Below are 12,872 nucleotides of genomic sequence, written 5' to 3' on the forward strand. Positions count from 1 at the left end.
ACGTGTAGAGCTCTCAAAAACCACACAGGTCTTGGATTTTTTGAATACCATAAGGATGGTACAGCCAGTGCAGTCCACTTCCTCACTGTATCTTGAGGTACAATCCTGTTAAGAGCAAACAATTGAGGCAGTGTGGTTGTGCATGTCTTGCAACTTGAATCATTGACTAAGTGACACACTTTGTCTCAGTTTAACGAATGCCTTGCAAATATTTAAATATTCAATTTGATAAAATATTAAAATTAAAAATAAGTGAGCTGTAGCTCACGAAAGCTTATGCTCTAATAAATTTGTTAGTCTCTAAGGTGCCACCAGTACTCCTTTTCTTTTTGCGAATACAGACTAACACGGCTGCTACTCTGAAACCTGTCATTATGCAAGGCACTGAATTTAGCCGTATAGAGTGGAAATCTGTCAACTTCATGAAAAAACTCGCACAGATACAGACAGACATAATCTTCCTCTCCAAATGCAAACAGATGGACATCATACCGAAAGGACTGAAGGTAAAAAATCCATTACAATCTACATACCACACAGACTACGCTGACAGCTTGTGACACACACTCTCAAAGAAACTGCGGAACCACCTGATCAACATCGTCTACAGCAAACAGGGAAAGATTAAGAATGAGCTCTCAAAACTGGATACTCTCATAAAGAACCAACTTTCCACACAAACTTCCTCGTGGCTGGACTTTACAAAAACTAGACAAGCCATTTACAAAACACACTTTGCTTCTCTACAAAAGAAAAAGGACACTAAGCTATCTAAACTACTATATGCCACAAGGGGCCACAACAATGGTTCCCGTAACCCACCCAGCAATATTGTTAATCTATCCAACTATACTCTTAGCCCAGCAGAAGAATCTGTCCTATCTCGGGGCCTCTCCTTTTGCCCCTCCACCCCCACGAACATGATACAGTTCTGTGGTGACCTAGAATCCTATTTTCGACGTCTCAGACTCAAGGAATATTTCCAACACACCTCTGACCGGCATGTTGGCCCACAGAGACCTTCCTACCAACACTACAAAAAGAAGGATTCTGGGTGGACTCCTCCTGAAGGTCGAAACAGCAGCCTGGATTTCTACATAGACTGCTTCCGCCGACGTGCACGAGCTGAAATTGTGGAAAAGCAGCATCGCTTACCCCATAACCTCAGCCATGCAGAACACAGTGCCATCCACAGCCTCAGAAACAACTCTGACATCATAATCAAAAAGGCTGACAAAGGAGGTGCTGTCGTCATCATGAATAGGTCGGAGTATGAACAAGAGGCTACTAGGCAGCTCTCCAACACCGCTTTCTACAAGCCATTACCCTCTGATCCCACTGAGAGTTACCAAAAGAAACTACAGCATTTGCTCAAGAAACTCCCTGACAAAGCACAAGAACAAATCCGCACAGACACACCCCTAGAACCCCGACGTGGGGTATTCTATCTGCTACCCAAGATCCATAAACCTGGAAATTCTGGACGCCCCATCATCTCAGACATTGGCACCCTGACAGCAGGATTGTCTGGCTATGTAGACTCCCTCCTCAGGCCCTTCGTTACCAGCACTCCCAGCTATCTTCGAGACACCATTGACTTCCTGAGGAAACTACAGTCCATTGGTGATCTTCCTAAAAACACCATCCTAGCCACTATGGATGTAGAAGCCCTCTACACCAACATTCCACACAAAGATGGACTACAAGCCGTCAGGAACAGTATCCCCGATACTGTCACGGCTAACCTGGTGGCTGAACTTTGTGACTTTGTCCTCACCCATAACTATTTCACATTTGGTGACAATGTATACCTTCAAATCAGCGGCACTGCGATGGGTACCCGCATGGCCCCACAGTATGCCAACATTTTTATGGCTGACTTAGAACAACGCTTCCTCAGCTCTCGTCCCCTAATGCCCCTACTCTACTTGCGCTACATTGATGACATCTTCATCATCTGGACCCATGGAAAAGAAGCTCTTGAGGAATTCCACCATGATTTCAACAATTTCCATCCCACCATCAACCTCAGCCTGGACCAGTCCACACAAGAGATCCACTTCCTGGACACTACAGTGCTAATAAGCGATGGTCACATAAACACCACCCTATATCGGAAACCTACTGACCGCTATTCCTATCTACATGCCTCTAGCTTTCATCCAGATCATACCACTCGATCCATTGTCTACAGCCAAGCGCTACGATATAACCGCATTTGCTCCAACCCCTCAGACAGAGACGAACACCTACAAGATCTCTATCATGCATTCCTACAACTACAATACCCACCTGCAGAAGTGAAGAAACAGATTGACAGAGCCAGAAGAGTACCCAGAAGTCACCTACTACAGGACAGGCCCAACAAAGAAAATAACAGAATGCCACTAGCCATCACCTTCAGCCCCCAACTAAAACCTCTCCAACGCATCATCAAGGATCTACAACCTATCCTGAAGGACGAGCCATCACTCTCGCAGATCTTGGGAGACAGACCAGTCCTTGCTTACAGACACCCCCCCAATCTGAAGCAAATACTCACCAGCAACCACACACCACAAAACAGAACCACTAACCCAGGAACCTATCCTTGCAACAAAGCTCGTTGCCAACTCTGTCCACATATCTATTCAGGGGATACCATCATAGGGCCTAATCACATCAGCCACACTATCAGAGGCTCGTTCACCTGCGCATCTACCAATGTGATATATGCCATCATGTGCCAGCAATGCCCCTCTGCCATGTACATTGGCCAAACTGGACAGTCTCTACGTAAAAGAATAAATGGACACAAATCAGACGTCAAGAATTATAACATTCAAAAACCAGTTGGAGAACACTTCAATCTCTCTGGTCACTCGATCACAGACCTAAGAGTGGCTATCCTTCAACAAAAAAGCTTCAAAAACAGACTCCAACGAGAGACTGGTGAATTGGAATTAATTTGCAAACTGGATACAATTAACTTAGGCTTGAATAGAGACTGGGAATGGATGAGTCATTACACAAAGTAAAACTATTTCCCCATGGTATTTCTCCCTCCCACCCCACCCCCCACTGCTCCTCTGATATTCTTGTTAACTGCTGGAATTAGCCTACCTTACTTGTCACCATGAAAGGTTTTCCTCCCCCCCCCCCCCCCCCCCGCTGCTGGTGATGGCTTATCTTAAGTGATCACTCTCCTTACAGTGTGTATGATAAACCCATTGTTTCATGTTCTCTGTGTGTGTGTATATAAATCTCTCCTCTGTTTTTTCCACCAAATGCATCCGATGAAGTGAGCTGTAGCTCACAAAAGCTTATGCTCTAATAAATTTGTTAGTCTCTAAGGTGCCACAAGTACTCCTTTTCTTTTTGCGAATACAGACTAACACGGCTGCTACTCTGAAACCTAAAAATAAGTTATAGCCCTTTTTGATACAGGGACTGTGATAGGGTGTATAAAGCCCACACTACATCTAAAGGGGTTAAAGAGCAACTCTGGGCCCAGATGACCTTGGCCAGCCATGCCTGCAGAGCATGCTCCAGTTGGAGGGGAGCTTAAGAGGGAGACAGACAGCTCAGAAGGGGGCTGACAAGGCAGGGAGAAGGACTTGCTCTGAGAACTCCTCAGGAAGGGGTGAGGGGAGAGAAGAGTAAGGACTTGGCAACTAAAGGCCTGGCCCCCTAGCCACTAGGCGATGTTTCCAGTGAGCATTGGCCATTATAAATGCACAGTGTAAAAACATGCGAGAAGGCAGTTTTTGTGGGAAGTGAAAGTATAGGGGAGTGTGCTTTTTTCTTTGCGTACACTTTCTTCTTGGCTTAACATCTGGTAGTTATTTAACTTTTTCAATATAAAGGGATTTAATAAAATCATAGTTAACCTAAATTATTAAGAATTTTTTTTGTAAAGAATGAATTCTTCATTATCATACTTTTTCACTAATTACGCATTATGTTCTTTACTCAGCTTAATCCGTTTTCATTTGCTAATTCTCGTGAATTTAGCACATTGCTGCAATATATGGGGTTGCAAGGACTGACGGGTATTTAAACTTGAACAGCTTTTATTAATTTGAATAAAAAAGCTAAACTTTCCTACATCATTAGATTACTGCAAGGACCTTCCCTTCAAATCATGTTTACATAAAATAAGTATTAACTGACCAAACATACCCTTCATTTTTAAATAAAACTGAAAATTTGAGTCATTGTAAAATCAGCTTCTCTAAAGGAGTGTTAAATTATATTTAACATTGGTCATACAGTTTAGGTCTTGGTACGTAATGCCAGAATACATTAAAAAGTATTTAACTAGTTGTTCTTAAACCTAGATAGCAATGAAATAACTTTGCAGTTATTGGGCTGTCTTTTCCCTTGATGGATGATTCTTAATAAATAATTGAAATGTGTTAGGGCAGGGGTGGCCAACCTGTGGCTCCGGAGCCACATGCGGCTCTTCAGAAGTTAATATACGGCTCCTTTTTTAGGCACCCACTCCAGGGCTGGAGCTAGAGGTGCCAACTTTCCAATTACGTCTTCCAACTGAGAATCTCAATCTGCTGAATAAGAGTTAATTAAGACTCAGCAACCCTCTGATATTGGTATATGCTTATTCTCTATAGACAGATGGAGAATCTGAGGTACAGAGAGGTAAAGTGAATAGCCTAAGATCTAACGTGTCAGTGACAAACCCATGAACAGATATCCTGACTTTGTCCTCTGAATGAGCCAGTAGACTGCTAATCCAGGTGCAACAATGTTCCAATGTTGGTAATACTGTTTTAAAGGGCCAGAGATTTATTCAGTCTTGACTGATTATATTTTATTTTTGTTTTGTATTCATCTTTTCTCTCGGTTGATTGTTGAGCCATATACCCTGGTAACATTAAATATTGCCATTGCTTGAGTATATTGCTTTGGTGAGTGATTTTTCTTGTTCCTCTAGATTAATTCTTTCTTTCTTGTCCTTTCTGTCAGTCAACAAGTCTTTTCATACTAGTGAAACTGAAAATAATCAGAATGACTAATATTCCACTTGATTCTTATAGACATGGAGTACGTATGTTACCTAGGAAGAAGAATGATTGAGAGGTAACGAATGGTCTAGGTTTTGTGACAGACTTGGATGTCTCTGACAAAGGTGAAAGATCTCACTTCTACACTGACTTTCTTGAAACATCACCTAATTACATGGTCACATTGCACTGTGTAAGCTATAAAACTAATTTTGAAACACTGAAATACTGATTCTGATTTTGAGATGTAATTCAAGCTCTCTCAACTTCAGAGTTCTTACTTCAAAAATTGGAATGTGCTACGTAATGTCCGGAAGTGGTAGGCTTTTATTTGAGTCAGTTACTTCACATTTATATAACCTATTTTCCTGATTGCAAATAACTTTTCCAGATACGCTAGTTGTAATGGGTCCATGTTTCCAGCATGTGACTGGTGGGAAGGCTAATAGCTTTGCAGTTTTTGGACAGGTGCATTCTGTTTTACTGGAAAGCCATCAGTTTGCATTGGTCTCTGTAGGGAGAAGGGGAAAAGACAGTGTGGCAGATGTGACGCACGGAATATTCAAAGATCGTTGTATCGGCTTTATAAGTGTTATATGTATCTTTATGGCTTGCTAGTGATTATATTTCTGGATCAGTGGGTGAGTTAAAGGGATGTCCTGCAGGAAATAAAATCAATGATGGATAATTAATGCAAATACCTAATGCTGTAACAATGTAAATATCAAGTCTTCTTTGAAGTTGCATCTTCAAGGGAAATACTGTATACTGGTTTGAACTGGTTCAAGAAGCCTAAGAATACAAAATACTTGAAACTACATAAAGTGACAGACCTGATCTGAGGAAGAGGGTCACTTGCACTTGATCCAAGAACTGACTGAGTCTGTGCCCAGGGACAGGCCCTGTAGGAGGGCCTGAAGTACTTTAGTCCTGTCAGGGTTTTCTCTGTGTGGAGGTTGGGTGACTAGAAAGCTAGACATGCATATAAGCTGTTTGTTTGTATGATATGTTTGTTTTGTCTGTAATGCTTTTGTTCTGAATAAATAGTACTCTGCTTCATAAAATCAGACTTCATGAGTTAATCACAGTAAATTGCAGGAGTCTGCAGCCTAAGACCCAGGTCTAGCTCCCTGAGAACAGGGACTGCTAGAGGATTGAGACCTAAGAGGGGGTGACCCTTGAGGAGGCCACAGAGGGGATAAAAGTGCTACTAACTCAGGAACTGTGACACACAGTCCCTGTCCCCGGGAGTTTATGGTGTATGCTGGATAGAAAGCTGAGGCAATAGTCTAGATGATGATTATTGGTGGAGACGGTGCAGCTAAGTACTATCCTGCTGGGGTGTAGCATTATTTCTATAGCTCGGTTTTTTTGAGGCCGTAAACACCACAATGCCTTACATTTTGGCGTTTTTGTTTTATCCTTTTTCAGTTTGGGAAATGTTTCTTTCAAGTATTGGTAGTGGTGATTCAAATGTTAATTGCCAACAGACAAAACCCAGGGGAGAAGTCATCTCTTTTAACCCATTAATGGAGCTCTTTCTGATGTTTTCTGGTCTGCATATTCAGGAGCTTTCCACCACAGGATGCTGTGAAGATTGTCCTACCTCTCAGGGCAGCAGGAGTTTCAGTACTGAAAACATTGTTATCCTAGAGAAGAAATGCTTATGCCAGGCAGCACTGAAAGACGCTACTCAGGGAAAATAAAGCATGAGCAGATACTAAGGAGATAACACATAAAGCAATGTCCCATTGGGATGTCTTTCGTCCCTTCTCCCCCCGATTTACCTCTCTATGCACAAATGTAGTTGGCCTAAGGGACTAGAATAGATGATCTAAGTATTAGACCATGTTGCCATGGCATCTCCTCTCAGCTCCCGCCATGCTCCCATGTATATCCATCCATCTAAGGAACTAGCTCTTTTGTCCATCCACTAGCAATCATTGCCTTATTCCTTTTCACCTTCCATGAGAAAGGGGTCAAGACAAAGCATTTCTCTCCACCAGCACTTGGAATGTGAGGCAGCCTCTGTGGCAACCATCCAACCAACTTCCTAGATGATAAGCTTGCTGGGAGCACACATTTGAGGAAACTTTCTTTTCCTTCTCTGCACCTGTGTATTAAGGGTGCCGCCATGACCAGGCCTCTGTGTAGAGAGAGGTCTAGTGTTGGAAGAGTTGTAAACGTCCTATCATATTAGTGCTTGGTGGTAACTCTTGATGCACACAAAGCATGGTGGCTATGAAGCACTTGGTGCCTCTCAAGGGATGCATTCTAGGCCAGCTTTCCAGGTTGTTTTGTGCATGAAGCTTTGGGTTGATGAGACTTGGGAAGGGAAAAATCTCTGGAACCAGATTTTTCAGCCTTCAAGTAGCTGAGCATGTCTGCTTGTGTGCCTACGGATCCTGATTGCAGGTGCCTGAATCTTCACATGCTTGCTCATTTGGAGCTTGATGTAGACTAGCAAAGTTGGGCAATTTTGCATACATGTAACTGTGCACTCACCTGGCAATTGAAAACCAAGCTGGGGTCTTGAGAGTTGGGATCCTAGTCTAGGACTCTAATTTCTGGGTTGGAATGAGGGACTGAGAAGGGAAAGTCATGAAGCCATCTTCTATCATATTACATTTTAGAAAGGGAGGAAAAAAAGAGAAGGAAGAAGTCTTGTCTTCATGGCTGCCAGGCATAACTTTCCTGAAAAAATTATGGATTACAGGCTCGACTTTTTTAAAAATATTTGGTGTTCAGTTGTACACCTGCTATGGAAGAGTAATCACTGAATGGGTGTGCAAATGGTCAGATATGCATTTAACTGGTGCACATACACTTTGGTGCACCTGCCTTTTTGAAAGCCGAACTGTGCATTTCTTTTTGGCATTATGAATTTAAGAAATTCAAAGAAAAGTCGTGTAATATGTTTCTGAGCTATTATATGCCTTAGTGCTTAGTTGGTGTCTCGAGGCACAGTGCTGAAAGCTAATAGATTTTTTTAAAATTCACCTGGAGAGTATACTAATTTCTGTGAAACATACTGTCTGTTATTTAAATCTGCTCTGAAAGCAACCCTTTGTAGAAGTGAGTTTCCTGTGTGTAAATGTGAAAGGTACAGTCTCTCTTATCCACATTTGCTTGTAATGCTTTCCTTGTTGTGGGTTAACTAATTAATTTAATATATATTAGTTACCTTTACCATTGTGGAAGGATAACGTTTTGTGGTGTGACTTGTGCACTTATAAGCTTGCTAGCTACTAGATGGATCCTCAGTCTTGCTACCCTGTGTGGGAGAACACAATTCATGACTTGGTTCATTTCCATTTTGTCAGAGGTGGAGTGTGCTCAGAAAGTATACTCATTGTAGCAGGAAAAAGCACTTTGTATTACTCAGTAGCGGCTCCTCAGCAGACACCAGAGTGGCTGATAAGGTAGCTAGGAATCACGATGAAGGTAAAGGGAAAATATTTTGGTGCTCTGATGCTAAAGTTTTTGAAATAATCTTGGGCAGTTATCTTCCCAGTCCTCAGAAAGTAGGTATATGGGGAACTCTACAATCTTGTACGAGATTGGTCTGCCTTGTATGGGGTAGAGCAGTGGTTCTCAAACTGTGGGTTGGGACCCCAAAGTGGTCCCAACCCCATTTTAATGGGGTTGCCGGGGCTGGTGTTAGACTTGCTGGGGCCAGGGGCCAAAGCCCAAGACCAAGCCCCACTGTCCAGGGCTGAAGCTCGAGCCCCATTGCCTGGGGCCAAAGCTGAAGCCTGAGTCCCACCGTCTGGGGTGAAGCCCGAGGACTTCATCCTTTAGTGGCGGGGCTCAGGTCACAGGCCCCGCATCTGGCGCTGAAGCCAAGGCTTCTGTACCCCTTCCTGGTGTCGTGTATTAACTTTTGTCGTCAGAAGGGGGTCATGGTGCAATGAAGTTTGAGAACCTCTGGGTTAGAGTATGAATGTGAACTCTTATCTTCTGGCTTATGTGAGAGCTAAACCCTTATGAGTTCTTTAACATAGTTTTGTGTGGGAACTTTTTGATAGTTTTTCTGTGCTATGTTGTTCAGTTTGGAATCTTTCTCTTTCAGCCCTTTAGACACTGATACAACAGCAATCTAGCAATGGAACAAAGAAAAAATGACAGTTTTGTCCCAAGTATCACACAGTTGGAACACTTTTTGACAGAACACAACTCCAATGTTGTTTGGCTATTAGTTGGTAAGTTGAATATATTCTGGTTTTGTTAAATGTTTTTTGTGAATCCATTAAACGTACTTTTCTAGATAATTGGATGCTTATATAGCATCTGTTACCCAGAAAGATCCCAAAATATTTGCAGATAGAAGCCCCTTCATTCGCCATGGCGCTGTTTAGTAGCACCCAGCAACACTACTACACAATTTCAGAAGGAAACAAAGAATTGTTTTCAATATAAAACCTCAGGGAATTGGCCTGGTTACTTAAAGTTAACTCTACTCCTATTTCCCCTCCTCTTCCCCCCCCCCCCCCCCCAAAAAAAAAAGTCTGTGTGGGAACTTCACTGACAACAAGAAGTTGGGAGCACAATTTTATATCCAGTAGCAAAATACCTTCTACTACCAGAGAGTCTAAAACAGCTGTTTGCTATGTTATGTTATGATACACACACACACGAGAATGCAGTACCATAACAATATATTTCATTTGACCTGTTATGTGGAGGAATGACTAAGTTTTCTAAAACATTTGAAAGTAGTGGTCTGTGTTGCAATAAGTATATAGTACAGGATGCACGAATGTGTCTGTCGCATAATATAGCACATATATCCTAGGTATGTGGCACAAGTGTAGGGCAGTCACATTGTTCTGGAATGGGGAAGCCATAGGTGTGTAATGCAGGTTACTCAAGTGAGTGACAATAAAGCCTCTACATCACACCAAACCATAATGGGAGCATTACAGTGTGTTACACAATACAATGGTGATGCAAGAGCATAAGAACCAATCTCAGGACAGACTGTTAAAAGCCAGGGCACAAACCATGAATTGATTGTGAGTTCTAAACTTAAATTTCACCAACCAAGTGCAAACTCCATAGGCACTTGAACAGCCTTAACACAGAGTCACAGATGGTCCCCTTCAGTACTCCAGTCTGTCTTGCCATCCAGGTGAGCATATCTCTATGGTAGATAGCCCATTACACCAAGAATCACAGCAAAATATTCAGGTTACTTCTGATCCCGAAGGACCAGTTCTTGACACCAGGTCACCTGTGCTTTAGATCTTTCACCAAAGACCAGGCCAGTTGCATAATAAACTATATGAAGATTTATTAAATTGGAAAAGGAAATGAGAGAGTTATTCACATAGGTTTGGTATGTTGGAAGTAAATCCAACTCCTAGTGGAGATGGTTGAATGATTCTGTGTGATTTAACTCTTATCTGGTAACAACAAACTGGTCTCTGAGACTCTATCTCCAGGTGTTGTGAGGTGAAATGTACAAATGTTAATGACACTCTTGTGGGAATAAATATATTACAGCGGGTATGTGGGTATATTTTTCTATTTTTTGCTGGATCTTTATTAAGCACTAAATTTTCTGAGGAAATTATTATTAGTGTTAGAAGGTTAAATACAAAGTAAGCAGTTCTTTGCAATAACTCTAAACAAAAATGTTTGCTTTTTTTGTTTACCTTTGTATTTTTAAAATGTATATTTTGCCCATTATTATCAGATATGGGTACATAAAATAAAACATAAGTATTGCATGCAATGGACACAGCTTAAACCCACTCATGCCCCTGTTTTGGTCAGTGGATGAAGATACAAATGCACACTAAGGAAGAGCTGCAGTTTTGTTTGTTTGTTTAAAAGTGTCTTCAACCAAATCTTAAAATTGCCAGATTTTGGTTCTGGAGGATTGTAATAAGGAATGAATTACAGAGCTGAACTTTCTCTGCTAAACTTTCCTCCTCATTTCCAGAAGGCCCCTTGGTACAGACAGCAAAACTTTCCTGTTGATTGCAGCTGATAAGGTAGAAATTGCAAAGGTGCAGTGATTGCCATTATGAAAGCTGCATAGTCACTAACGTACTGCAAAACTTGTACTACATATTAATATTTTACATTTAAATCTTTCACTTAAAGGTCTCAAACTGGTTTACAGTACTTGTTTTGTCGTATGCAATTTTAAAATTTTTTAACGTAGTAGATTGCTTGGAACTACGCTTTAACAATTTCAGCATTTGAGGACAGTTGCAATTCACAGTTCACTGGTTGTGTGTCTCATTTATGTAAATTTGCAATTTGCATAAAAATCCTTTGTAATGGGGGTTAATTGCAATTGGCTTCCATTTATTCATGAACTGTGGAATTCAGCTTTATAATGTTTCTGTGAACTTGGCATAGGTACTGGAATTAGGAGTGCAGGGGGTGCTACTGCACCCCCTGTCTTGAAGTGGTTTCCCATTATATACCGGATTTACAGTTTGGTTCAATGGCTCTCAGCACCCCCACTATAAAAATTGTTCCAACACCCCTGGAACTTGGTGCAAATGATGCTTCAGTTATTTTCATTTTTATCTTCATTTCATTATCTTTCATTTTTATATTCTTTAATGTTAAGGGGCCTGTCTTTTTGATGGTAAGAACTTAAAGGCAGGTAAAGGGGAAAACACGTACAGATTAAAGTAATTTCAACAACTGATTTAAAAAAGCTTCCCAAATTTGCATATTTAAAACACTAAGAACTAGATCCAGAAAGCCCAACATTCACATCCTCAAAACCCCTGTTCAGCTGCTGCCTAACCGTGTAGATGCCTAAAATCCCATGGTGCCTACATCTCCACCTAAAAACTTGCCAATGAGTGTGCGCACTGCCACCTCAATCCTAATACTCCGTGCCTATCGCATGCCTCCCTCTCCCTCCCCCTGTACCTCCAGTTGGATCTTCAGACTAAGCATTACCCCACCCATCACACCTGCAGAACCCAGTCTGGTTACCTCTGAGAGTGCCTACAGGATTGGAGGAGAGGGGTGTAGCCTAATCCTAACCCTTCAAAGGGAGATAGGTGCCTAAATCGGGACCAGAGAGGTACCCATCTCTGCTTGGGATTTACAGCTGTGAATATCTTCCTGGACTAAAGTGTTTGAGCTCTTTCTAGAAAAAAATGGACGAGCAGTGGGTACTGGTGCTCCCCTTTATAATCTTTAGGCCAGTGATGAGAGCACTTTACTATATTTTAGGAGACAGGGTTCAAATCCCTCTTCTGCCTGATTTGGAGCAGGGATTTCAACCCATGTCTTCTCCTCTCTCGAGAAAGGGCTGTAACCATTGGGCTATGTATAAGTAAATGACTTTAATTGGAACAGAAACTTGAACTTAGGTTCTCCCGCATCTCAGGTGAGTGCCCTAAACATTGGGCTATAGAATAACTTTCCCTCTTTCTCTGGCCCAATGAATATTTAATTATTTATACAAAATGGAATGGCTTCTACAGGAGATATTTAGAAAGACTCATCCCAGAATATCCCAGAATCTAGCAGTTAAAACACTATCCTGAGAGGGAGAAGACCTGGTTTAAATCCTACTCCAAATAGGAAAGGGAGCGGGATTTGAATCTAGGTCGCCTATGTACTTGGTGAGGGTGCTAATCACTGGGCCTAAGTGTCTAAGGAGGTGACGAGAAAGGGCTTAGGAGCCTAACTCCAGGAGAGGGTTCATGGCTTGAATCCCATGGGGAGATTGGTGCCTCTCTCCTTTGGCATTTCCTATTGGCTAGCTTAGGGAGCTCCCTGTTCAGTTTGCTGGCATTTATGGATCCTATTCTTAGAGGCCTAACTCTCCCCATGCCTTCTATAGGCACTTAATTCGGGGCTATGGATTCCACAGGGGGCCTAAAATTA

At 41.9% G+C, this 12,872-nt stretch overlaps 1 protein-coding gene across 2 annotated transcripts in view; it reads left to right on the top strand.

Annotated features, from left to right (window-relative positions):
* KIAA1109 (KIAA1109 ortholog) overlaps positions 1 to 12,872 on the top strand; it is a 222,900-nt gene that overhangs the window by 12,313 nt on the left and 197,715 nt on the right. For both annotated transcript variants that reach the window (XM_038398596.2, XM_043513096.1), the window contains exon 3: positions 9,076 to 9,205. In XM_038398596.2, the coding sequence (XP_038254524.1) occupies positions 9,109 to 9,205 (97 nt within the window). In that variant the 5' untranslated portion in view covers positions 9,076 to 9,108. The remainder of the gene's footprint in view (positions 1 to 9,075; positions 9,206 to 12,872) is intronic.

This window comes from Dermochelys coriacea, chromosome 4 (assembly GCF_009764565.3).
Source record: "Dermochelys coriacea isolate rDerCor1 chromosome 4, rDerCor1.pri.v4, whole genome shotgun sequence".
Lineage (NCBI taxonomy): Eukaryota > Metazoa > Chordata > Testudines > Dermochelyidae > Dermochelys > Dermochelys coriacea.